At 38.2% G+C, this 24,690-nt stretch overlaps 6 protein-coding genes across 11 annotated transcripts; 4 read left to right on the plus strand and 2 right to left on the minus strand.

The window, feature by feature from the left end:
* The first annotated feature begins 2,814 nt into the window (after positions 1-2,814).
* gtse1 (G-2 and S-phase expressed 1) lies at positions 2,815-7,598 on the plus strand. 2 transcript variants are annotated; one of them, XM_079449782.1, is made up of 12 exons: positions 2,815-2,997; positions 3,213-3,263; positions 3,378-3,435; positions 3,698-4,337; positions 4,421-4,582; positions 4,705-4,846; positions 5,574-5,951; positions 6,090-6,159; positions 6,236-6,442; positions 6,545-6,869; positions 7,059-7,175; positions 7,265-7,598. In XM_079449782.1, exons 2-12 carry the CDS (start codon positions 3,242-3,244, stop codon positions 7,367-7,369), a joined length of 2,226 nt encoding a protein of 741 aa, XP_079305908.1. In that variant the 5' UTR covers positions 2,815-2,997; positions 3,213-3,241; the 3' UTR covers positions 7,370-7,598. The 2 variants fall into 2 exon arrangements, with proteins under 2 accessions (XP_079305908.1, XP_079305907.1); XM_079449781.1 differs by having other exon boundaries at positions 2,987-3,109.
* A 110-nt stretch (positions 7,599-7,708) lies between these two features.
* Positions 7,709-11,032, plus strand: actr6 (actin related protein 6). The gene is made up of 11 exons (XM_079450845.1): positions 7,709-7,967; positions 8,057-8,174; positions 8,381-8,449; positions 8,544-8,667; positions 8,760-8,895; positions 8,975-9,031; positions 9,219-9,317; positions 9,424-9,502; positions 9,667-9,838; positions 9,916-10,054; positions 10,136-11,032. The coding sequence occupies exons 1-11, from the start codon at positions 7,828-7,830 to the stop codon at positions 10,263-10,265; spliced, it is 1,263 nt and encodes a 420-aa protein (XP_079306971.1). The 5' UTR covers positions 7,709-7,827; the 3' UTR covers positions 10,266-11,032.
* A 184-nt stretch (positions 11,033-11,216) lies between these two features.
* On the plus strand, positions 11,217-13,020 carry sycp3 (synaptonemal complex protein 3; the record flags this gene model as incomplete). Its single annotated transcript, XM_079450846.1, has 8 exons — positions 11,217-11,346; positions 11,576-11,654; positions 11,755-11,789; positions 11,948-12,065; positions 12,157-12,256; positions 12,464-12,562; positions 12,658-12,762; positions 12,967-13,020. The coding sequence occupies 8 exons, from the start codon at positions 11,217-11,219 to the stop codon at positions 13,018-13,020; spliced, it is 720 nt and encodes a 239-aa protein (XP_079306972.1).
* Positions 13,021-13,523: 503 nt separating this feature from the next.
* Positions 13,524-16,816, plus strand: LOC306890566 (uncharacterized protein). 2 transcript variants are annotated; one of them, XM_079450376.1, is made up of 11 exons: positions 13,524-13,655; positions 13,998-14,239; positions 14,320-14,368; positions 14,448-14,961; positions 15,044-15,192; positions 15,267-15,353; positions 15,457-15,571; positions 15,663-15,775; positions 15,868-15,989; positions 16,090-16,189; positions 16,279-16,816. In XM_079450376.1, the coding sequence occupies exons 2-11, from the start codon at positions 14,064-14,066 to the stop codon at positions 16,336-16,338; spliced, it is 1,485 nt and encodes a 494-aa protein (XP_079306502.1). In that variant the 5' UTR covers positions 13,524-13,655; positions 13,998-14,063; the 3' UTR covers positions 16,339-16,816. The 2 variants fall into 2 exon arrangements, with proteins under 2 accessions (XP_079306502.1, XP_079306503.1); XM_079450377.1 differs by having other exon boundaries at positions 13,524-13,581; positions 16,279-16,647.
* lyrm5b (LYR motif containing 5b) lies at positions 16,787-17,754 on the minus strand (the record flags this gene model as incomplete). The annotated part of the gene is made up of 3 exons (XM_079450378.1): positions 17,693-17,754; positions 17,478-17,598; positions 16,787-16,999 (listed from the first exon to the last, which is right to left on the minus strand). Exons 2-3 carry the CDS (start codon positions 17,520-17,522, stop codon positions 16,787-16,789), a joined length of 258 nt encoding a protein of 85 aa, XP_079306504.1. The 5' UTR covers positions 17,523-17,598; positions 17,693-17,754.
* Positions 17,755-18,220: 466 nt separating this feature from the next.
* Positions 18,221-24,189, minus strand: nedd1 (NEDD1 gamma-tubulin ring complex targeting factor). Of its 4 annotated transcripts, none has more exons than XM_079449962.1 (17): positions 23,963-24,189; positions 23,263-23,431; positions 23,048-23,142; positions 22,852-22,968; positions 22,620-22,760; positions 22,310-22,539; positions 22,021-22,222; positions 21,762-21,903; positions 21,465-21,596; positions 21,048-21,092; positions 20,545-20,649; positions 20,298-20,342; positions 20,038-20,210; positions 19,754-19,934; positions 19,575-19,680; positions 19,401-19,467; positions 18,221-19,085 (listed from the first exon to the last, which is right to left on the minus strand). In XM_079449962.1, exons 2-17 carry the CDS (start codon positions 23,396-23,398, stop codon positions 18,981-18,983), a joined length of 2,022 nt encoding a protein of 673 aa, XP_079306088.1. In that variant the 5' UTR covers positions 23,399-23,431; positions 23,963-24,189; the 3' UTR covers positions 18,221-18,980. The 4 variants fall into 4 exon arrangements, with proteins under 4 accessions (XP_079306088.1, XP_079306086.1, XP_079306087.1 ...); XM_079449960.1 differs by having other exon boundaries at positions 21,738-21,903; XM_079449961.1 differs by having other exon boundaries at positions 23,263-23,473.
* Positions 24,190-24,690: the final 501 nt, after the last annotated feature.

Genomic DNA, 24,690 nt, shown 5'->3' on the forward strand with positions numbered 1-24,690 from the left:
CTGGCAGGAGGCTTCAGGGAAGAGGGAAGACAGGAGTAGTTCTGGAAGTTCTACATTAGGTTTGGAGGTTAATGACATAAACCAAAAAAAAGGCTGTAACGACAAGGAAGGAGGATGAAGAAATGGAATGGAAAATGATGGAAACATTACATAGAGAAGGAGTAGTATCCACTCGTTAAAATTGACAAAAGTCATTGAAAAAGAAATGGGGGAAATTGTATTTAAATTATTTAAGCAACAGTATATTTGCAAAAGATAAACTACAAAGAGATAAATTCCTATGTGCACAAACATGAAATGAAGAAAGAATCAGTGTTCATATCCCAGGAAATGCAGCAAAGCATAATGGTGTTATTTACGATGCATTTTTGTCAATATCAATGGAAGAAATTGTGCAAGAAGTTAAAGGAGGCAAAGTGATGAAAGCGACTAGATAAAAAATGTTAAGGAAAGGGATTAAAAAGGATAGTTTAGCAGTTCTCCTTGAATTTAAAAATGTTATTCCCAAGAAAATCAATATGGGATATTTGAGTTATGATGTTAGGGATTATATCCCAGCCCCAATACGATGCTTTAAATGCCAAAGAATGGGTCACACTGCAGGCCAATGCAAAGGAAAGCTAAGATGTGCTAGATGTGGACGGGGTCATGAATATGGAAAATGTGGCTAAGATGCAAAAATCAGATGTTGCAACTGTGATCATAGTACTGCTTTTTGGATCCTTTAAGGTATCCTGGAGAGGCGAGACATCCAGATCTCACCAGCTGACAACTGGAGTTCCTTAGGGATTAGTTCTTGCTGCTCTCCTCTTTTCTATGTATACCACCGCCCTGGGTCCAACTATTAGAGCACATGGGTTCTCAATCAGCCTAATAGGACACATGTACCCCTCCTGATTTCACTTCACTGGCTGCCAGTTGCATCAAGTTTAAATCTCTAACACTGGCCTTCAGAACGATAACATAATAAAGAATCAATGTCTCAAATAAATGTGTGGCCCTATAGGAGACCTTAAACTAGTAAAATTGTATAATCCATATAAGAACTTGACAACACAAATATGTCAAGCCATTTTACAAAATGATAATTAAAGAGAAATATGATGCGGATACTTCAATGCTCATAATAGCCTTAGGGAAGTGATCATATAGATGAGAATGGAGAAGTAATTGAAGAATTAATGGATGAGAGATCACTTGTTTGTGATAATGATGGAAGTGGTACTAGATTAGACACAAGACAGTCAGTATTCAGTTAGTAAATTCAGTAAGAAACCTTAACAATGGAGGGAGATGTTGATAGCTGTGCAGAAGCTGTGACGTTTCTTCGAAAATCGGTGTGTTGATAGATGGATAATTCTTAAAAAATAAGGAGAAAGCTGATCTACTATGGATAGAAAGTTTGCTAGTAGACATAGTGGTGGGCATTTAGACAAAATTCATAAACAGCAAGATATTATAAGGAATCTTTCTGATGTAATGAAAAAGGAAATTGATGGATCGTCATTAAACATGGAATTTACATTACATGAGTTGAAAGTGGCTTTACAAAAAAGCAGTTATAACGCTCCAGGACAAGATGATCTTTGCCATGTTTAGACAGTTACCGGATGAAGTGTTAGAAATGATACGAAAGCTGTTTAATAAGATATATAGAGAAGGCATATAACCTCATGGAAAAGTGCCCTGATACTGTCGTAAGCCTGGTAAAAAGCCAGTGAATGCAGGAAATAATATCTATATCTATAATAATCTATATATGATAGATATTAAACATTAATATCGCCCCTATGTATCTTAAAATGTATCATTACATTTGTTTTGTCTCAAGATCCACACTAATGTTTTTTGTAAAGGATGTTTTTTTTAAATGATTTATTTATGACATATACTAGTCCAACTAAGGCATAGTCCTGGTTTAGGATAATTGCTGTCCGGGAAACCGCCCCCTAGTTAAAGAGAATGGTCTGAAAGTAATGCTGGCAATATTAGGGAGTTCAAGAATATGTTAAGAGGAATTATTATCAATATATATTAATATTCACTGATAATGACATAACCATATGCAAAATAATTAATGATAATCTGGTTGTATATACAGCAGAAGTGGTAGCTATAATCATGGGCTTACAATGGGTAGAAGAAGTAAATCATCAAAAGAGCAAGCATTTGTTCAGACTCTATCGCAGAACTTATAGCTTGGATTCAAAAGAAACAGCACGAGATTACCTATTTAATAAATATTCATGATAATGCCAAGAATAGAGAGACTTGGAATGAATGTACAAGTTTGTTGGGTGTCAGTTCATGTTGGTGTAGAGGGCAATGAGATGAAAATCCCGTTGGGGAAAGGTGAGGCCGAATCATTAATAAAAACAGCACTCTGTTACATGGGATATAGATAACAAAGGGAGACACTATTATAATGTACAAATGTCAATCAAGCTCAAGGCATTTAAAGGAAAATGTAGAAGAGAAGACATGATTTTATCAAGATTAAGATTAGGACACACTTGGTTGCAAATGTGGAGCATGTCATAATGATGCATGTCATAAAAATTCAACGAAAGTGAAATATTTAAAGGAAATATACGAGTTGGGACAAGAATGGAGTTTGAAAGGGATTTTGGGGACGGGTAAGAAAATGTGGGAGTGTAGTAAAGAACTCTTAATCTTCCTTAAAGATTCGGGCCTATATCATAGCGGGGGTTTTCTTTTTTTTGGCAAGTATATAAAGCTCTGAAGTTGCGTAACCCCGAAACAGTAGGTGGCGGTATGCAGCTAAATAAATGGTTCCGACCCTCCAAATAAACCGAGAGAGAGAGCGAGAGATTCTTCACCAATCCCGTTGCAGCATTCAGGTCACGTGTTCTTCGAAATCAGTCTGTTCACGAAATTTGAAATGAGGAAACAGTTCGCCAGTTCAGTTTTCCCACTTTGACTAGACAACACTCAAATAAACAGAGTAGAATCATTCGACTCTAACAGACAGGCAGTGTGAGTATGATTGACCGTGCCTATTTGTGGATATCGGTTTTGTTTATAAACTGGCATTGAATCGTCTCGTAAACGAGCTCGTCTTTCGTGTTCATCTTTATGCATTGCTATGGTTAGATAAAAATGTTTTGCAGAAAGATATTAGATTCGTAAAGATTTGAAATGGCGCTGATGTCTGTGTTGCTATGTTCTAACACGTAAACTGACGTCAACAGGCCTCCGTCTGTTTCCCTGGCTGTTGAAGATGGCATCGCTTACTCACAGTGGTAAATATATATCACGGGCAGTCTAATGTCGCTATTAATTTGGCTTATGTAGCTGTGAAAACGAACGGTGTCAGGGCCAGTGTTCTGCGTTTGATGTGGTTGTTTCACTTCTAGATTTTGTTTCACTGGCTGAGGAGAAATTTGACTTCGACGTTTCCCTTTCACCATCAAGGTTTGTTATGATATGTTTCTCCCCATATTGACACGTTTAATCAAACTAACGTAAAATTGAACACGGTGTCACAATGTTTTCAACATGAACCAGATATGTTGTCATTAAATATATAGGTGTATGTGTGTGATACTAGATAAGCTAGATATGAAAGTGAATTGTCGTAACAGCAAAAAACAATTGATTGAAAATATGAACGTTGTGAAGTTAACCAAACATTTATTATATAAAATATAATTTGAACAAACTTGTCTTTTCATAGCTACAAAGGAGATGAAGACCACGTTGAGGACGAGGTCTTCTTAGGTCCAGTCAGTAACCAAGAGAAATGCATTTCACAAGGACTAGAGATCCACGTGAAAGACCGTTTAGGCAGTGGCCAATCTCTGGGAGAAGAGCTCAGCTGGAGTCCGCTCGCAGGGGAGAAGTTTGAAGAAATCTGCAAAGAAGCGCTTCTGCTCGCCAGCCACCTGGAACAAACCATCACCGACTCTGTAATCGAGAACAGCATGGTTTCCTTGTCCCAAGCGAAGGACACTGAAACCTTTGAACAGGACTCTACGACCAAACTGATAATGTTCAGCAAGCCAGCTAATGTTCTCAGTCCCATCAAACGAGAGACCTTTCTGGTTCAGGACAGCCCCATGAAACAGCTCCCGCCCGCTTTTCAGAAGCGCATGCTGAAAGCCGGCGGCCCAGCTGGCTTTGGAAAGCCGCGTCTCAGTACCTCAAGTCCGGTCAGGCCTGCCGTGATGCAGTCAAAGATGAGTAGTCGGAACAAAGCTCTTGTGGCCAGTAACGGGGTGTTACCAAGCAAACCCATGGCCCAGAGCAGTTCACGACTTTCTTCCAGCACAAAACTACCATCTGCGACCAAAACTAGACTCCCTCCTCCAAGCAAAGTATGGCAATGTCCTTCAGGTTATTTCTTTAGTTGAAAATGGTTTCGTAAGGTATTTCATGTTGTCGTCTTAATATCTTTTAGGGTAATTTTGGGCTGAAACGCAGCCCTGGCTGTAGAAACACAAGCAGAGCAGGGTCTTCTGAAGATCTTCTCTCTGACACCACCAGTATTGCTTCTGATATCAGTGATTCCTCTTTTAACACTAGTTTGCCTGGGAAAAGTAGCATTCCAACTCGGACCAGGGTAAAAACCTTGTTCTCTTACCGTTCTCTATACTTATAACTATAATATTATTGCAAATGAGTTTCAAGTTTAACAAACTGAAATGTATAACTCATCAGACATTTTTCTCCATAATCATTCAGACAGAATTGCGAGCGCCATCTGGGCTTAAAGCTCCTTCAATTCAGAACTCCAGAGTTGTGGACCGAAGGAGAAACACCTCATCTTCTTCCTCATCTGTGTCCAGCATTAATTCTAGTCTAACCGTCTCCCCAGGAGGCAAAGGTGACCTTTTTGGGCCACTTTGTATTTTCCAACCTAAAAGGACAGTTCGCCCACAAAACAAAAACCGTCATACATGCATAAATTATTTTTCTGATGAACACAGAGAAAAATGTAATTTTAGTCAAAGGTGCCCCAGAACTGTTTGTGTATAACATATAAAAACATTATTCTTCAAAATATCTCCTTTTGTGTTAAACAGAACAAAGAAATTTACAATATGTTTATCGTAACTATGTTAGTCAATGGTGACCCAGAAATCTCAGTTGCTAATATTCATCAAAATATATTTCTCCGTTCAGCAGAACAAATACATTTATACAGGTTTGAAACAAGTTCAGAGTGAGTAAATGATTGAATTTCACTATACAATTAACCAATTTATGAGCTGTTTCACTTATGTGTGCCAAGAATGTCTTAAATGGATAGTTCACCCAAAGATAATAATTCTGTCTTGTATTCAACCTCATGTCAAATTATAAATTACACTTTCTTCTGTAGAACACAAATGAAGATGAGAAATGTCTCCGTGGTTTTGTGTCAATGGGGGGGGCCTGTGCTCTTTGGATCCCAACATTGTTTAAAATATATTTTTTGTGTTCTGCAGAAGAAAGAAAATCATACATGTTCGAATGACATGATAAAGATTAAAGGATGAAAGAATTCTATCTCCGCTACCTACTTCCGTCTATTGGTCATGTTAGTTTAACTCCACTCTTTCTCTCACCAGCCAAACTCAATTCATCTTTGAACTCCAGCGTCCACAGCATCAAAGGCCATTCTCACAGCAGATTGCCAAGTTCTGGACGTAAATCTTCTGTCGTCACCAGAAACCCAGAGCCTCCCATCAGTAGGCGAAGCTCCATCTCCACACAAGGAAGGAGGGGCTCAGAACTCCTCCCTAGACCTGTCAAATCCACACCTATTAAAAAAGCAGATCCAGTGCCACCTCCTCAGCTACAGACCCCTGCAAGGATTGCATTGGAAAAGATAACTTCCACTGCATCCGCTGTTAAACTTGGAAATGCTGTTAGGGCTAACCACAAACTCAAGGCCCCAATGGTACCAACACCCATAAACTACCTGAAGGGTGTCCGCAGATCAGAGGGTGAGAACCGTACTCATGTAATTTTTTCTCACACAAAATGCATTTCTTTAGTCTTTCTTATTTTGTATTTATTCTTCTGATTGGATGAAACTGGATGTATTTGGTCTTCAGGTCTTTGATCCGATTTTGTTTTCTTAGTTTCCTCCTCGCCTGATGTTCCACGTATCATGAAACCAAAAAAATTATTGCCTGCATGCAGTGTGGAGAGGTAACATTACGATTTGCAACACGGCAACATTCTATTTATTTTGATACATTTTTCTAACCAGTACATCTTTCTGTAGTGTTCCTTCCCCTGTGGGACTCCTGACACCTTCGGCTGTGGGAAGTAAACTACGGAGACCCTCCGCTCTTCCTACTCCAGCAAACCGCCGTATATCTGGTATTCCTGCGCTTACCCCTATAAGTGTGTCTCGTGACTCTCGCCTCAGCAAAGCTACCAAGAATGCTTTGCTCCAATCAGCCTTGGGCCAAGGGGCCTTTCATCTAAGGTTTTCTTTAATTTTATACTTCATTTGCTCAAATGTTACTTATTACGTGAATAGCTAATGTAGTCCTGTTTTATATGATGTAATCGAACATTATTTGTACAGTCCAGCCAACATGAAGAAGAGTGAGAATCAAGACTGTAAGGAAGCCCCAGAGTCCACTGAGGAGATGTGCCCTCCGGCTGATCTGCAACCCTGTTCTCTGGTGTTCAGTTTGGAGGATGAGGAACCTCCTGCCTGTGAACCAGTAGTTGTGGAGAATTCCTCTGAGCCTTCCTCGTGTGACCCGGAGCCTTCCTCGTGTGAGCCGGAAACATCCTCATGTGACCCTGAACCTCCTCAGATCAGCATGGAACCCCCAATAATTCCAGACACCAAGGAAATCAAAGACCACCATCAGCAGATTACAGAAAAATGGGATGTTAAAGAGGTGAATACGTTAAATCTCGTTTTAAAATATTAAGGTGCCTTTGAATTGTAATCTAAATTCCAGATAGGAAGTGAAAATAGACTCATCCATCACATCAGTTTGTGGTGATACATTTCATGACTTTTGATAAGTTGCTTATCATTAAAAATGATCATACACAGATATAACAGATCTGTGAATGTTGCATAGGTTTTGCTGGTGGATGCACCTGCACCAGTACTAAGACCAAAAGAGAAGCTGCTAATTGATCTCTCGAATACACCAGACCTGCTCAAAACCTCCACAACAAAGCCCTGGGGAGGACAAGTGAGTATAAAGAGAATTAACTAGGATATTTACCAGGTTATTCATTATATTAATTATGTGTCATTGTTTCTATCACCTTTCCTGTGCAGTTAATTGACCTGAGCTCACCTCTTATCAAGTGGAGTCCAGAAGACCACAAGGAAAATGCTGAGAATGAATCTCCTCTGATTGACTTCTCTGATTTGTCTTTTTAAAGGACCTGCAGAATGACTGTTAAGTGTCCTATTAAAAAATAAAACTGGATAATTTCAAATACTGATAAATCAATTTAAAGTGAGACGGTTGAATGCTGCTGTGCTTTAGCCTTGTGATGTTTTTATGTGTTGTCAGTCCTACTATGATTGTATTAAACTATGGTTATTTGCATAATTTTAGAATTTATTGTTGATCCTCTCAAAGATACAAATAAATATCTTAAATTTATAATGTAGTCGATGCTGATTTATTTGAATTTCTCTTTAATCGGATAACCCAAGCTTGACTATACACACTCCTGTACGGTAGGTGGCGGTATTCAATCTTTGTGTGTTTTCAGACTGCAGTCTGTGCTGTGTAGAGTAAGACACGAGAGCGGCATGAACATCTTTGCAGATGCAATGGTTATCATAGACAAAACCACTCAGAATGAAGCTTGTTTGGTAAACTTAATTTTATGAAGTTGGCTGTAAGAAATAGTATTACTAAACAAGTTAAACCACTGCCTTTGAGTTACTGTAGTGTAAACATGTCAACGCTAGTCCTGGACAATGGTGCGTACTTTGCTAAAATCGGATTCAGCCATGAGAAAGTCAGGTAACGAGCTTTAATATAATTGTACTAGTTAGTGGATACCCTCTGTATAAAGTTGCTCCTGATGTTCACATGCACATTACTTTCTTTAGTGTTATTCCAAATTGTCAATTCCGTTCAAAGACGTCTAGACTGAAAACTTTCACAGCCAATCAGTTGGATGAAATCAAAGACCCGTCCGGTCTCTTCTATATACTTCCTGTTCAAAAGGTATTGTTTGCACATGTAATTGTAGAAAATTATTTAATAGATTCCCTCACACCAATATACGCGTTGTGCCTCTGCTGTACAGCAAAAAAAAGGATTTTCTGTTAAAAGGTTTTGCAGCTATGCAAAATTGGAAAAGGACCTTTAGGATTCAATTTGAGCATTAATTTACATTCGCATAAAACTTACTCTCTTTTGCATTCGTTCAGGGGTATCTTGTAAATTGGGATGTGCAACGCAAAGTATGGGATCACCTGTTTGGAAAGGAGATGTTTAAGGTACCCGCAAGTATAGAACCAAATGGTCACTTTTTCCAGTCATATAAATTATATTTAAAATCAAATTCTAGAATTTGTATGCATTGATTCACAGGTGGACTTTGCTGATACCAGCATTGTGATAACAGAGCCGTACTTTAATTTCACCTCAATTCAAGAATCAATGAATGAGATTCTGTTTGAGGAATATCAGTTCCAGGCAGCCCTCAGAATTAACGGTGAGTTCACAGTATTAGTTTTTTTATCCGAATTAAACCGGATGAGATTTAAAAAAAAATCAGTGTTGTGATGTGCCGAAGTTCTGTTGCAGCTGGATCTTTGAGTGCCCATCAATACTTCCATGAGAATAACTCGGAGCTTTGCTGTATTGTGGTGGACAGTGGTTTCTCCTTCACACACATTGTCCCTTATTGCAGGGGAAGAAAGATGAAAGAGGGGATTTGCAGGTAAATTGCCAGATTTATTTGAAGTCAAAAAGGTTTATAAGCACTGATTCTAATTCTACATGCCTTCTGTTATTCCTAGAATAAATGTAGGGGGGAAACTGCTCACCAATCATTTGAAAGAGATTATTTCATACAGGTAAAGACTTTCATGTAGCTTAGTTTTATTCTCTGTTCAATAAAGTGATGAATTGGATTTGTGGAAAAAAATAAGTTATGAGAATAGTTTTATGGAGCACCACATTTGGATCTTTATTGAATGTTACCACCTTGTCTACTAAATGCTTGATATCGCCTAAACTTGTGGATCTGTGATTTTTTTTTAGACAGCTGCATGTAATGGATGAAACCCATGTGATCAATCAAGCTAAGGAAGATGTGTGTTATGTTTCACAAGACTTCTACAAAGATATGGATAATGCACAGTAAGAGTCCAGCACAAAGTTGCATTAGCCTTTCATTGCACAAGTAAAGTGGACGAAATCTGAAGGATCTATCAGTAAACTGTATATAATTTGTCCAATCTAACAGATTAAAAGGAGAAGATAATACAGTGATGAGAGATTATGTGCTGCCGGATTTCAGCTCAATCAAAAAGGGATTTTGCAAGGTTAGTGTACAAATTCAGTTACACAGCACTCTTGCTCAAGTGTCAAAAAGCATTTAGATTTTGCCTTGTTAGTAGATCTGCATTTAAAAAGTTTAAACCCTATTACTCCTTACAACCGTCAATGTTATAGGTCCTACCCGGCTTTTTCTTTAATTGTTCTATAGCCTCGAGAGGAGATGAATTTCACAGGCAAATATAAGTCTAGCGAGCAGATTTTAAGGCTCAACAATGAGAGGTTTGCTGTGCCAGAGATGCTTTTTCACCCGTCCGACATTGGCATTCAGGAGATGGGCATACCGGAGGCTTTGGTCGATTCCATCAACAAAATGCCAGAGGGTAGTATGGTCTATTAACATCGATTACATAGCAAGTGCATGTGGGTGAAATTGTTTTAATATTTGCTTTGTGCCCAGAGATGCAGCCTCACCTCTACAAGAACATTGTTCTTACCGGGGGCAACACCCTGTTCCCGGGATTCAGGGATCGCGTTTACAAAGAAGTCCGTGCACTCGCTCCCGTGGAATATCAAGTGTCTGTTCATCTGCCACAAAAGTATGACTGTGAACATTTTGTGAAGGAGCATTTTTGTTTATGGTTATTATCGCTGACTTAATATTTCATTTCTATACTCAGCCCTATTTGCTATTCGTGGGAAGGAGGCAAGCTGTTGGCAGAAAACCCTGATTTTGAAGAGATGGTGGTCACACGAGAAGATTATGAGGAAAATGGACATTACGTATGCGAGGAAAAGTTTGATATTTAATCTGCGTACAAGTGATCTGTCTGTAGATACAGAAGAAATGGAATAAACACTTCCCGCGTATCAAATTATATCAAATCTGTGTCATGCGCTGACATCCTCACAAGATTTGATATTTGGGTTTGGAACCTGACAACTTTGTAGTTTTCTTTGTCTTTTTTTAAGAAACGTTTTTGTATATATTGTATGTGATACAATAATATGAAGTAGAGAATTTTTTTTCTTTATTCACTGTGGGATACAATAAATGTAAGTAACTGTAACAAATAAGCAATATTAAACTTTGGTTGAATTTAATTATTTCACGAATAGATGTGTCTCTTGTAGAAAATAACTGACACCAAATTAGCATTAATTGCTATGGTTTAAATGTAATAATTTCACGAATAAGTAATGTTTTTCTTAAAGGCCATATTTTCGCCATAAAGCGAGGTTTCGCTGCGCCTTTAACGTGAGAGCGTGAGATAAACCCTCCTCTCACGCGCAGAATTGAAACGGCGGGAAAATCGCTTGAGGACGAACTGACGTACAAACCGACCTCAGCAGTTTTATCGTATCTTACTTTTTCTCAAACTACTTACAGTTTGACAATAATCAGCGAAAGTAATTACATTATGCGTTGATATATGTGCATTAAATGCTTTTGTGTCGAGTTAAAGTGAGATCGTCTGGTAAGTGGTTCTCTGCAGATTCTTACACATGAGATGGATAACTGAGTCTGTTTTAGAAAACAAACTCTTTTAAGTTTGTGAATAAAACCTTTTATTATTGATGGCGTTATTAATGTGGTAGAGAACGCAAATAATTGAAATATAATATACGGTTAATAAGTTGACAAATATCACGAGAATAAACTCTGCAACTGATTTGTTGTTTTTGTATATTCCGAACAATACCAGGTGAACATTGTGATTTAAGTTTATAACTATTATCAAATATTCATACATCGGTGCAATGGCCGCATCAGGGAGGAAACAGAACAAGAAGATCAAACACACAGACAGCTCTGCAGACTTGAAGTCTTTTGATTTCAGCACAGATGAGAAGAAAGAGCTGAGCGGATCTGAAGACGACACACGAGATGGTGTTAATGTGTTTATTTATTATATCCTAAAATACTACTGTTGCATTACCATTATACAGTACTGACATCTGATGGATATTACATGGTATTGCATGATTATTCAATATGTTTGTTCTTGCAGGTGATTTGTATTTCAATTAAATTATAAAAGTTGAATCTTTTAGAAATCATGGGAGTGTTTGCATACTTTTATTAACTTCCCCCTGTAATTCACATTTTAATGCATTAGAAACTCCCATCATTGACAAGGTGGCCAAGAAACGATCGGCAGATACATTTGATAACGATGAACTGAATGTAGGTGTGGGGTGAGTACTAAGACTTTATACATAACTGGTTAACATCACATATCAATTTATCTGAATAGACACACAAACATATTTGCTGGGAATGCTGGTTTGATTTCAGGAATGAGGTTCAAACAATGCTGGAAAGATTTGGTGGTAAGTGAAGTTAACATTAAATATTTTGACCACATTTAATATTGTAATAATTATATTAAATAAGTAAATACATGTAATATTTATTTTAATACAGAATTCAATCTTTTTTTAAATTCGCTAAATGAATACAATGCTGTTTTACACTGATACACATGTAGCGGACATCAACAAAGCCATGCAGACCAAAAGAAAACGCTTGGAGGTTCTTACCAAAACTTCTTTAAAGGGCACCACACAGAAAATGGAGCAAATGTGGAAAACCCAGCAGAATCAGAGGTTCCTGAACAAACACTATTTATAAAGCTACACATTTACCTGAACTGTTATGTGCAGGAAGCTAAAAAAACAGTTGATTTTATTTCTACAGGCAGAAGCTGACACAAGAGTATTCTCAGCAGGTCCTCTGTGTGCTTCAGCAGTGGGAGACGGATGTTCAGAAATCAGAAGAATCAGAGGAAAAGCTGAATGTAAGTGATGGGACAATCAGTCAACTGTACAGAATAAATGCATGGCATGTGAGTTATATATGGATCTCCTTCAAATATATTTTCAAAGTTGCTGCTTGCGATCAGGAAGATCGGTCCTCACAAAAAGTATAATGCAACTTGTTGGGAAAACAAACTGATGTAAATGCCTTACATGTTTCCTTTGAACTATAATTCCTCCTTTTGCAGAATTTGTTTCGCCAGCAGCAGAAGCTCTTCCAGCAGGCAAGAGTTGTGCAAAATCAAAAAATGAAAACCATCAAAGAGCTTTATGAGCAGTTTGTCAAGGTTATAGTAGCCATTGTTAAGTATTTAAAATTCAAGGAAGACCAAAATTTTTTTTGCGATCAGCTAACCAAGATTGGTGATCATTTTTTTCACAGAACATGGAGGAGATGGAGAAAAGCCATGAAACTTTCCTGCAAGGCACACAGATGGAACTTAAAAAGGAGATGGCACTGCTGCAGAAGAAGATAATGATGGACACAGTGAGTGTATTTGGGTTTAATGCAACAAATATAAAAATTATTTGGTTTAAATAGCATTTTGTATAATAAAATGCGATACGTACTATTAAGGCAATTACAACAGTTTATTGCAAAATAGATTCATGAACAACTTTATTTTCATAAAGTATTTTGTTCTGGGCATGTTCCATGAATGAGGACCATTGCTTTGATCTTTTTCCACAGCAGCAACAGGAGATGGCCACTGTTCGGAAGTCCCTTCAATCCATGCTGTTTTGAAACTGTTTAAATGTTACATAACCATATTGTGGATGACTTAACCTTGTGTTAAAAGTTGAATTTTAATGGAAGGTTTATTTAAGTTAATAAGGTTTTCTGTTATCTCTCTATTTATTTTCTTTTGCACTAGTTTAGTTATTGTAATCCATAGTTTGCTGTGTGATGTGAAATTGTTGAATTTCTGATTAGTTCTTTATTCAAAGTGTCAGACATAATGCAAATATGTCATGTCAAGTATATATGTAAAGCTTTTTATTTCCCATGGTCTGAGATTAAAAATAATATATATGGTATGTAGGTCTATAATTGAATTTATAAAATTAACATTTTCATTTAACATGTTTTAATTGTTAAGCGTGATGTTTATAAATCGGTTTTAAGTAAAGTTTGACATTAAAACTATATAAAACCATTTTGTGAAATTCATAGATAAATGTGTGAAAAGTCAATATATTTGGGGTCCTCGCGTTTAACAAATAAAAAGTGTTTGCTATAGGCTAGCTATCTGCCGGAAGTGACGTAGCCGGAAATAACCCGAAACCTTCGGCGGTGGTTTCCATTGTGAGTTTGCTATTCACCGATGTAGTACAAGTGAAGAATTTTGTTTAAACAATGGTATATGTTGTGGAAACATGGTAAGTTAAATAGATTTATTTCTGACTCTTAATACAAATATTCTCTGAGACAGTTGGGATCTCGACGTAACTTACGACTTTAAACACGATCTTCATCTAATGTGTTTTGCTAACCGGGTTGTTTTGATAAAATCCAACGTCACAGATCACTTTTACCTCAGTAATAGTATCTTACATTCCCAGATCACCAAAGTTTAGCAAATCAAGTAAAAAGAGGTTTCATTGCCAAGAACTTATATACTTTTACCTAAACTAATTATGTCAAAATGTTTACAATAAACACTGATCATTGTGTTTTTAATCTAGATGTCGTGTATGTATTATGCTTGTGTTTACTTGTAGATTCGACAAGACACACTTGGTCAACTCTAGCCAAAATACAAAGACAAGCCACCATATACAAAAGTGATGGATCACAATCAGGATATCTCTGAACCCAGCAGTCCTCTGTTCAGTCCCCGGGCGGAGCCAGACACTCCTGACTTCTTAAACAATGCCTGTTTATTGAATGAGAGCGATTTCCTTATGGAAGACCCCGGAGTTTCTTGTGATTTGTCTTCCACTGTCGTCCCTGAGACCCCAAGGTATCGCTCATTGTGTTAATAACTCTATGTCTAATGTAGGTTTTCGTTTTAAACATTGTTGATCTGTTTTCCCTTTAAAGCCCGCTGACTCACAATAAAAAGCGAAATGCCCATACAAATTGGAGTGTGGTAAGAGAAAAGCAAATGCTCATTAAAGTTACGCTTGGCATGTTTAAGCAATATCTCACCACATCATCTTAAATCGTAGGCAACTACAACAGATTTGAATAGCAGAAAATGTGAAAGACAAGAAAATATTTCAAGGTTCCTCAGCACAACCCCAATCTCCCAAAGAACGCTCAAGCGCCGTAAACTGTGCGAGTCAAATCCAAGCACGAGAGTCTGCGGAAACTCTGTTACTTCAGAAGCGAATGGATTTGTACCTGCTTCATCTCTTTTACCCAATGAATTAACATGGTTGGAGTCTCCACGGCCAGTCACCTCCTTGGCTTTTCAACCCTTTGCATCTTTCAAACCCTCTTCCTCGGCTGGATCTTCTACATGTGCACTTGGTCAATCCAGTGAGCAGATGTGTTTAAATGGGCTGTTGGGTCACACTTCTAAGCAAATGGCATTCGGTACATGCTATGGAAAGGAAGAGAGATCCAAAAAGACTGTCTATAGCAAGAGTCGATCTAAAACGTCTAAAAGCACATCACAGGAACCGAAGACAGACTCGCCTTTTTTTGGAATAGAGCATGGGGGTTTACAGCTTGATGCAGGTATGAATATCAATTAAAATTATTTTTAATAATACATTAATCACAAGTACCTATAAAAGTCATTCTTGTTTGTTTACAACAGAGAGAATGCAAAGACCAGCAACTGCATCCGTATGTCAGATACCAGAAGATATAGTCATTATAGAGGATGATGGTGATCATGTCACATCTGAGTGCATGGTCCGCTCCATCCAGATGGCTGAGGATGAGGCGTATGCCAGAAGCCTTCAGGTATGACGATTATGATGTTCTTGCATTAAGGTTAAGGACCCTGTTTAACTTAACATGCTTTGTGTTAAACTCAGGAACAGTTTGATATAGAGCAACGCCTGCAGCAAGAGCAGCAAAGACTACAGCACAGATCACCGAGCAGAAATCACCAAACTGGCATGGTTCGTTTTCATATTTTCTGGTTTCCTTTGTAACACTAACAGGCAGGACTTTGCGCATACATTTTGAAAACAAGTTCATGAGAAGTAATTGCTTTCATACCAGGTTGATCCTTATGTTGGTCTGGGATGGATCTCTCCTTGGGCCTCCATGATCAACTCAGCATCGTTCTCACACGGAGCCTCTGAGTTACAGCAGATCATGTTCGGAGAGCAACCCAGTAAGTCACCTATCAGTCGATCTAAATGTATTATGTTGGATGGAAAACTCTTTGTCGTTATGATCTCATGGATAAAAAATTCATTGGACAGATAGACAACAGGGAAGACGTCAGACCGGCAGGCCTCGCACTTCCCGGCGCAGAGGGGGTGCTTCTAACTTGCAAATGGACATGCTTGATGACAGTCAGGGAAATAATTATGAGGTTTGAGCTTTAATAACTGAAATAAATCACATGAATGTTTCTAATGACGTGATCTGTTTTCTCTAACCAGATTTAATTATTTGTTTTGTCAGGCTCTCCTAGCGTTTGAAGAGCAACAGGGGGCTGTGTTGAACAAGAACACTTTAAGTAAAGCAGAGATCGAAAGGCTGCCTGTAAAAACATACGATCCAACACACAGCGCTGGAAAGACCGAGTAAGAGTTGAACTAGAATGCTTGGGTTATCATGAGATTATCCATAATACAAAGTGTCAATAGAATTACAATTCTGATTTGTATTTTACTCTCTTCACAGCTGCCAGATATGTTTCAGTGAATATAAGAAGAACGAGCGACTCCGAATGCTTCCCTGTCTTCATGACTACCATGTGAAATGCATTGATCGCTGGCTTAAGGTGTGGCCTATTGTCATGACCCAAATCCATGATTGATGTATTGTCATGTTTTACAAAATGTTTAAAACATTTTTTTTATGTTCTCACAGGAGAATGCCACCTGCCCTATCTGCCGAGCAGAGGTATCAACATGTGGTGAATTTTCTTAAGAACGTACTTCAGAATTTCAGGTCTTAGTATCTACCTCATCGCTGGCCATGTGATCCTGTCTGATTTTAATACTGTTGCTGTCAAGTCTTATTTTGAGTGTTATTAAACACGTTTTAAGTGATTAAAATTGTTCGATGTTTAAACCATTGCGAGTCACTGCCAAGCCACTATACTTTATTATTTAATAAGTTTCTTCTAAAACATATCAGATATAGCCATATTATTTCAATCTTACATTTTGTTAAAATAATCATTTGATCATTATTTTACAATAAAGGCATCATAATGTGTGTACGTACGTAGTGTAATGAGATAGGGTGCAAAGAAAATCAGACTAGAATTTCCTTTATAATCCACTTGATCTCATTGCAAAGAAACTTGCAGATGTTTAATATAATCACAGCCTTTATACCATCACTATTGCGGCAAAGTCATTTAATTCAGCAATCATTCATCTATGTCATAATATCTCTTCTTCAAAGCTCTGTATTTCCGAAGGTAATACAGCGCTTCAAGCTCTTTCACTACATATTCTCCACGGCTGATGAGTTCTTTGATCTTCTCTGGGTCTTTCACATCCCTGTTTTTGGCAAAAGCAGCCTGTAGCCTGTTTCTGAAATAGTCTGCTCCTTTGGGGTACTCGCGTCCAAGAAACAGCAACTTCAAGCAGAAAAATCAAAAAACAGGATTATGATTTTCCACCGCCTGGAGTCACAGATGTTTTCAGACTGGGGATTTTTAATATGGCATACTTTAATATGCTGCAATAAATGAAGATTGAAACTCTTAGGATTGTTAAAAGGCACAATCTATACCCTGCAGGAAGATGAAAGAGTATTATGGATTTAAGGATAATTATGGATATGTGAAACTACATCTTATGACGTTTCAAACGTCCAATTATACAAATGGTCAACAATTTTGCATGTATGGTTTATAATAAAACAAATACAATGATAAAACAACTAAAACCTAAACCAATAAAGATATACACTTACCCCAATGCCTTCTTAACTACAATCTTAATGTTCGTTTAAATCCTTTTAGTCAATTACCCAATAGTGACTTTTTATCTTAACATATAAATAAACCTCACGCATCTTGACTGTGCCGAAGGTGGCAGTATAACTTTACTCACAGTTTTGTATAGTCGCACTACCTCTCCACGCAGTGGGTTCGCCATCTCTCAGGGATTGTTATGTACAACCTGTGCACAACAAACTTCAACTGACCTGTTACATCCCGACCAAAACATTTGACTGCAAACGGCAAAAGAAGACACATAAACCAAGACTGGTGATTAATATTCAAGAGGTTTAAGTTGTTATAAGTGCATTATCTGTATTTACTTACGTGCTAACGTGTCGTTTCGCCCTTTGGACGCAACGAAAACAATCAGGAGAGAAACGTCGCTGTCATCAAATATAAAATAGTCAAAATAAAAGTCTTCAATTATTTTTTAATTGTTGTTGCGACTTGCGTAAAATAACAATGCAAACTTCCTGGAAAAAATTATATGTTCATAAAGTCTGTAGCACTGCAATTAAAGGATATATTTTATTTAAAACTTGTGTTCTGCTGAAGAAAGTCATATACACCACTTCGCAAGATGTAAACACTGGTCCAGAAGCACTTCCGGTTTCCAGTTTTTATCTTACTTATATAAAAAAATCTTAAAAATATATGTTCAACATGTTATAATATTCTGTTGTTTGTATTTTGCTTAAACGTTTGTGTAATGAAACGGGAAGTTCTTCTGGACCAGCGATGAGTCAGCATTGTTTACGTCATCCGAAGTGGTATATGACAAGATAGTGAATAAATTATGAGTTTTTGCATTTGTGTAAACTATACCCAAGTGCACAGAAAAGAAACCAAGAAACAAAAACAATTATTTTATTTATTTAAATAATCGTATTTTATAGTACTGGCTTGCTTCTAGTGGTACACAATTATGGTTGTTTGTACCTCAAGAGAAAACACAACTGTGCATGCAATGCAGTAATAATTTATTTAGGCAAGTCCATTGGAAGACGTCTTACAAAAGCATATTAGAAGCACAGTATACAAGATAATTGTTAGTCATATGTTTTGGATGTCAAATGCTCTTCCAAGATCATGCAGAATCTATTCAATAGAGATTTCATGTATTGCTTATGAGGCACGGTCACAAAATTCAATACCACACTTACTCATGCACATCATCTATGTCCTTTAATTTTTGGCATATGGTTTGCAAAAATAACCTGGACGACATTTACACATCAAAATCCGCAAGGGGCAAAAGCCACACTGAGATGATTTGTCAAAACACCACATTTATGTTTTTCAAGTCTTTAGTGCCAATATATGTATTTCTTTATGTAAACTAATCAGCATCTAATTATACAAAACACACAACTTTTCTTATTGTTGGATCTGTTAAGGCATGAAAATCTTAAAAATGCTTTATGAAAACAAATACAAAACTGTGACAATATGACAAAGGCAGACTGTGAGCTGTTGTCTAGGGCTGAGGTGTGCAGAGTTAAGGCACTAGTAGAAACATCTGAGCTGCCTTGTCCTCTTTCACTTCAGTCAATATCCCTGGATGCGTCACAGGCTTCATAATGTAGTGGGAGATGTATGGCCACGACTGTCTTTAATAATTGGCTCGTAGTCTTTTGTTTTCCTCTCTCAGTCTTTCTATCTCTTCGACGAGCGAGTCGTTGACAGAGTACTTCTCGATCAGACCATTGATTTCGTTCTGAAAAAGATGGTGGCATATGATTGGTACATGAATCACCAACACAGCTTAACTATGTGCTTCACAAAAAGTTAGGGCTCCTAATAACTACGTTTCTGAGAACGTGAATGCAATATAAACAGTTTTTCAACGTCTTATTACTTTCTTTAAAAAACAACTAAAAAGTAATTATCAGAACCATTAAGAAACCAGCATCATTAAGTGAAATTGGAATTCACTATATAAGATTCCCGATATAAAGAAAAAAACTGAGTCATACTATTTAATTATACACAGAATCCAAAAAAGCTCAATAAAACAATCAACCAAACGTACCAACTGAATATAAAACTGTCGAACCATCTCCACCTGTAGATTGATAATGTCTCTATGGCAGGTGTCCCTAGAACAGGTTGCCAAACAAAACAAACAGTTTGTTTCCATAAAATTGGGTAAATGCAAAGATCCCATTGATAAGTCAGTAAACTCTTAATTAGTCTAATGACTGACCTGAAGTCTTCTAGTGCCTCATGAATCATATTACGAACAAAGTTCATCTGAACCGATGTGAGTGGAGCTCCATGACTCTCAGCTCCAGAATCCACCGCTGCTGGAGCTACAGTTTAAAACATCAGTCACAAGTTATGTCTCATTAAAATTTTGTCACACTCTAATTTTTTCAAACATACCTGGTGAAGCGACAAGAGGAGCTCTGTGGACCGGCGAGTCATAGGTGAGCTGGGTGGGGACATCACTCTTACTGGGCTCAGGTGTGTTGTATTGATGCACCGACAGAACGCGTGTGCTCTGGGCGGCAGGGGGAGATGTTATCGTGTCATACTCCTGGCGGACACCATTACTTTTCTCCACCTGTGAATAACAGAGTTGGATTAAGGAATCTGAGATGACAGAACAACAAAATCTAGAAACTTCCATCAACTGTTGGATTACAAATGAGGAGGGAGACACGGACCTTCGTGGTATTTTGGGTGTCTGTCTGTTGTGGTGGGGTGATAATAGGTTCCTCTTCTTTGATTGGGGGAGGAGTCTGAACCACAGATGGACTGTAGCAGCGACTGCCTGGAGTGCCCAATGGGGTCTTCCGCTGGGACATCCCAACAGGAAAATGAGGCAAGTAGTCAAAGTCTGATAACACAGAGGGTAGGGATGAATGAACTACATGTTCCTATTATGCACAACTAAAATTTGTGTATGTAGCTTATAAAAACTTGCCTTTCTTTCCACTTGAAGCATCACTCAGTCTGTGGCTTTTGTAATCTATTGCAGAAATGTGCAAGAACAACAATTTTCTTAATTTGAAGGTAAAGTGTACACATTTATGTTGTCTCTCCACATAAAAATGAGACAGAATTTGGTAAAAATACACAAATCATCTTAGGATCTGATGTCATTTAATTGCAATGTAATTACTGTAACAGTAAGTGAATCTGCAAAAGACCATTTGGAAAGGTTCCCTCACCATCTCGTACAGGGGAAAAGATATCCAAGCTATTTCGACCAACCCTGAACCTGTCTGTACTGTGTTGACCTTCTCCTTCCCTTGAGAACACATCTATACTGCCTCCTAAAAATAGAAAACTTTACAAATAAATTGAGCAAAACCAGCAAAGGCATACAACAATTTGTATTATCAATGCATAACATATCGTCACTGTCCTTATAATTCCTTGGATGTCTAAATTCACTGTTTTTCAGGAAATGAAAGAAAAAACTATGTACTTTTTAAAAAAATAAATACTGTGTTGTCAAAGTTGACAAACACTTTTGAATACTTTTTATTGGTTAGCTTTTTGCAAAACCCAGTAACAAACATAAAGGGTGACGAATAATAATGAGTTTTAAAAATCCCAAAATATGTAAATACGAGGTTTCAAAAGGACTATAGTAATATTGAAAATAACCTTGTCTGTACTATTTATGGACTGGACATCATAAACAGCCAATGTTTCAAAAAACACCCACCGTTTCTTGAGGTTGGAGTATCAGCGAAACCGTGCGACTTTGAACCTGCAGAAAATATGAACAAGTACATAAAAGAATAAAAGAACATGAAGATTACAGAGGACTATATTAAATCAATAACACAGAAAAATAACAACACAGTTAAGACAGAATAAAAAATAAATCGTTGCTGTTATTCTGAAACCTTCTATCTCCATAGTTCATAATTTTATTATTAGTTATTTTGCCATAAATAATTATTCTTAGTTTCCCTTTCTCAGTAGGTTTTGCAAATATCTAATAAAAAGTACACCACACAGCATTTAATCATTTAAAAAGGAGTTTTTTTCCATTTACTGAACCGCAAATTTGGAAAATTTAAGGTATCGGAAGGACAGCGATATTATACAATACAAACAAGCGAGATCCAATAATGACCATCATTAAGAGGGGAGAAAATATCCAGGTTGAGGCTGTTTCGCCCGATGCTGCTAAACTTCTCCAGGCTCGGAAGCTGATCTTGACTGTGTTGGCCCTCTGCTTCACGGGAGAACACCTCACCAGCACTACCTGCAAAAGGACAACACGTTCAATACCAACACAACCAGTATTATGACAAAAAAACTACACACAAGGCTCTAAATTGCTAGCTGGGAAAACCAAACATGACGGAACAAGGAATTCTCCTAAAACCCCAGAGGAAAAGTTGACCTGTAATTTGGGCTTGGCCGTCACCTCTTTCTCCAGGAAAGTCAGAGCCAGGCACACTAGGTGGGACTGTAGATGTCGGTGTGGAAGGTCCCGTGTGCTGACCGGCCAGCTTTAAAGAGACCCTCTTATTGGAGTGGGAAGATTTGCTGGACACTGTTTTAGTGGACTGTAGGGAAACAAGATGTTTTTTAAATATGCATAGCATTCATACAGGGGATAAAGATTTGCATTACAAACACACTGAGGAAGTTTTATTAGAAATGTACTTAGACATTTGAATTACCTTCGATTTGGAGGTGGAGTTTTGGAAGCGAATGCAGGTCACGGATGTCTTGTGAGCCGTGGTGATTTTGATCGGCGCGCTGAGGTTGCGCAGATCATACATGTAGATTCTACCCTGGGTGGAGCCCACGACAAGCCCAGCCCCGTCAGGAGTAAAGTCAATAGCTGTGAGTGGAGAATCCACCTGCTTATTGCGAAATACCCTGTTGAGATGAAGCAATTCGAATCAAAACATTATTCTACTAAGCCATAACGAAGCTGCAATGTTGCACACAAAGATTTAGTCTTACATTTTGCTGGAGGTGTCATAGCAGACGATCTTCTTATCCAGTCCCACAGTGATGAAGAGCAAATCATTGGCCGGAGAGAAGGCCAACCCTGAACACGGAGCTTTGTGTGCCCCTTCAAACAAGTGCAGCTCCTTCTGAGTGTTAGCATCCCACAATGCAACAGAGCCACTGTCGGACACAGTGCCAAGCAGAGACCTCTTCACCAATGAGTATCTCAAATCATGGATGGGCTAAAGATAAATGTCACAGTGTCTTTTATAGTGCAACATTACACTATACTTCATTCTGTATGGTAGAAACTTAAACTCACCACATTTGGCCCGTGACCGAAAGGTTTGCTAGACAGGTTGGTGGTAATACTGTGTAGGATGATATCTCCACTGGTGGAGCCTGATGCTATATAGCTATCTCCTCCATTAAAAGACACACACGTGACTTCTTCCTTGTGGTCCTAATGAAGAAAAATAACATATGTTGTGTCAAGCCGATTTCAGAGATGTATTAAAATATTTTTTTGTACACAGCTTGTAAACATGCAATACCTTAAGGCTTCGGTGTAACCTTTTCGTCTTCAGGTCCCAAATATTAACAGTGTTATCCAGACCGCCACTGACCAGGAACTGTGACGTGGAGTTCAGACCGACGCGGGTCTGCTTTTTCTGTAAACAAAGTCCATTATAAGACACACGCTTATATAACCAAAGATACATTGAGATTATGAAAGATCTGTCTGCTCACCCCTTCACCAAGCTCCATCACTGGAACCGGTGACGACTTGAGGCTGGATACCACCATCTTGTCCCCAATACTGCTGGCACTGACCAGGTACTGATCTGATCATGGTCAAGGTAAATGTATTGCTATTAACATCTCTTTAAAATATATTATTGTACAAGATCCAAGGTTACTGGACCGGATTTGCTTTTATGATGCACTTGAGCTTTAGAGGATACTGCTGCTGCTCCAGCACACTTGAGCCACTGGATGTGTGGCACTGTGGGGGTTGAACTGCTCCACCACCGTCATGGATGCCGAGTCCCAGATCTTCAGACAGTCCCCTGACGACACCAGGCGCGTGACGTCCTCCATAGCAACGGCAGCCAGGTGACAAAGGATGGACAGCTGTCAGGCGCCGCGCCACGAGTCAAAGAATACGAAATGTTTCTAATCAAGAAACGCTCGTGCAAGTTAAAAATACAAAATAGGCCACGGTTGTAAATATTTGTTATTGTGCTGCACTTTTACAACATTGCTGTTACGATTTGCATTCAAAATCCAAGTAGTATGTTTTATCCTATCCGATATCTTTATTTACTTACACTTTATTGTTAATAAATTGTCAATATTACTAATATTGTTAGGAGTCGTAGTTGCCTGAACAATTTAAGCTTACGGGAGATACTCAAACGACTTTCGGTAAACAGGTTAGCCAGCAAGCAATGCAGCTAGTTTATGTCAACAGTGTTTAACTTTAGCGTATAATCAAATTTAATTTCACAAGTGTGTTGTAATAATTCTGACCATTACATCTGAAAACAAATGGTTAAAAATGGCTACTCTTCTAATTCTATTCAATGTATTCGTCGTTCTGCATGTTGTTGTGCTAACAGTTTCTGCATTTACCAGCTGATTAGCAACAGCTAACTAACTTACCCGAAGTATAGACTAAAAAAAATAAAGAAAAACAAGAAGGTTTGTTGGTAAACACTTCACGCGACATCCACGGGTGTTGAATAAATGTGTTCTTTAATTTAACTATAAAACTTTGTCATATCACAAAAGTTTGAAAATCCGTGGCTCCGTTGAGGAACCGCCACTACGGCGAGCAGCTGGGTTCAAAATGAGACTCATTCGGAAATACAGCAACGCCGCTCCGGAATGAGAATAGGGCTTGGGCGTCGTGACGTCATGGCGGCCATGTTGATGGCCTCCTTTACTGCTCTGCGCACTGTTTATAGACGTACTCCCACTCAGTCGTGATTAATTTGGCGTTATTATTTCAACCGATAATAATCGCCATGGGAAAAAGATCGAAAATTGATTAACTTGGAAAGTTGTCATGGCGATTACGTGTGGCGTTGTTACACCCTACAATATAGCACCGGTTTACCATGGTTGAAATAATAACATGGGGTCAGCTGTGGCCTGGTGGTTAGAGAGTTGGGCTTGTGATCAGAAGGTCATGACTGAAGGGCCCTTGAGCAAGACACCTTACCCCTGATCGCTCTGCAGTAATGTGACACTGTAAAAAACTACTTGTAAGTCGCTTTGGATAAAAGCGTCTGCCAAATGAATAAATGTAAATGTAAACAGTGCGCAGAGCAGTAAAGGAGGCCATCAACATGGCCGCCATGACGTCACGACGCCCAAGCCCTATACTA

This window comes from Barbatula barbatula (genome assembly GCF_947034865.1).
Source record: "Barbatula barbatula genome assembly, chromosome: 25".
In the NCBI taxonomy this organism is placed as follows: Eukaryota; Metazoa; Chordata; class Actinopteri; order Cypriniformes; family Nemacheilidae; genus Barbatula; species Barbatula barbatula.

Bases quoted from the DNA above. Each gene is read 5' to 3' on its own strand.
- gtse1 (XM_079449781.1), top strand. The intron at 4,583-4,704 runs GTAAAAACCTTG...ATAATCATTCAG, and splicing joins GCATTCCAACTCGGACCAGG to ACAGAATTGCGAGCGCCATC. The intron at 7,176-7,264 runs GTGAGTATAAAG...TTTCCTGTGCAG, and splicing joins CAAAGCCCTGGGGAGGACAA to TTAATTGACCTGAGCTCACC.
- actr6 (XM_079450845.1), top strand. From the start codon at position 7,828: ATGAAGTTGGCTGTAAGAAATAGTATTACTAAACAAGTTAAACCACTG. The intron at 8,450-8,543 runs GTACCCGCAAGT...ATTGATTCACAG, and splicing joins TTGGAAAGGAGATGTTTAAG to GTGGACTTTGCTGATACCAG. The intron at 8,668-8,759 runs GTGAGTTCACAG...GTTCTGTTGCAG, and splicing joins GGCAGCCCTCAGAATTAACG to CTGGATCTTTGAGTGCCCAT.
- LOC306890566 (XM_079450376.1), top strand. From the start codon at position 14,064: ATGGATCACAATCAGGATATCTCTGAACCCAGCAGTCCTCTGTTCAGT. The intron at 14,369-14,447 runs GTAAGAGAAAAG...CTTAAATCGTAG, and splicing joins CCCATACAAATTGGAGTGTG to GCAACTACAACAGATTTGAA. The intron at 15,354-15,456 runs GTTCGTTTTCAT...CTTTCATACCAG, and splicing joins GAAATCACCAAACTGGCATG to GTTGATCCTTATGTTGGTCT.
- nedd1 (XM_079449960.1), bottom strand. From the start codon at position 23,398: ATGGAGGACGTCACGCGCCTGGTGTCGTCAGGGGACTGTCTGAAGATC. The intron at 22,761-22,851 runs GTATTGCATGTT...TTTCTTCATTAG, and splicing joins GGTTACACCGAAGCCTTAAG to GACCACAAGGAAGAAGTCAC. The intron at 20,650-21,047 runs GTGGGTGTTTTT...TTCTATTTTTAG, and splicing joins TACTCCAACCTCAAGAAACG to GAGGCAGTATAGATGTGTTC.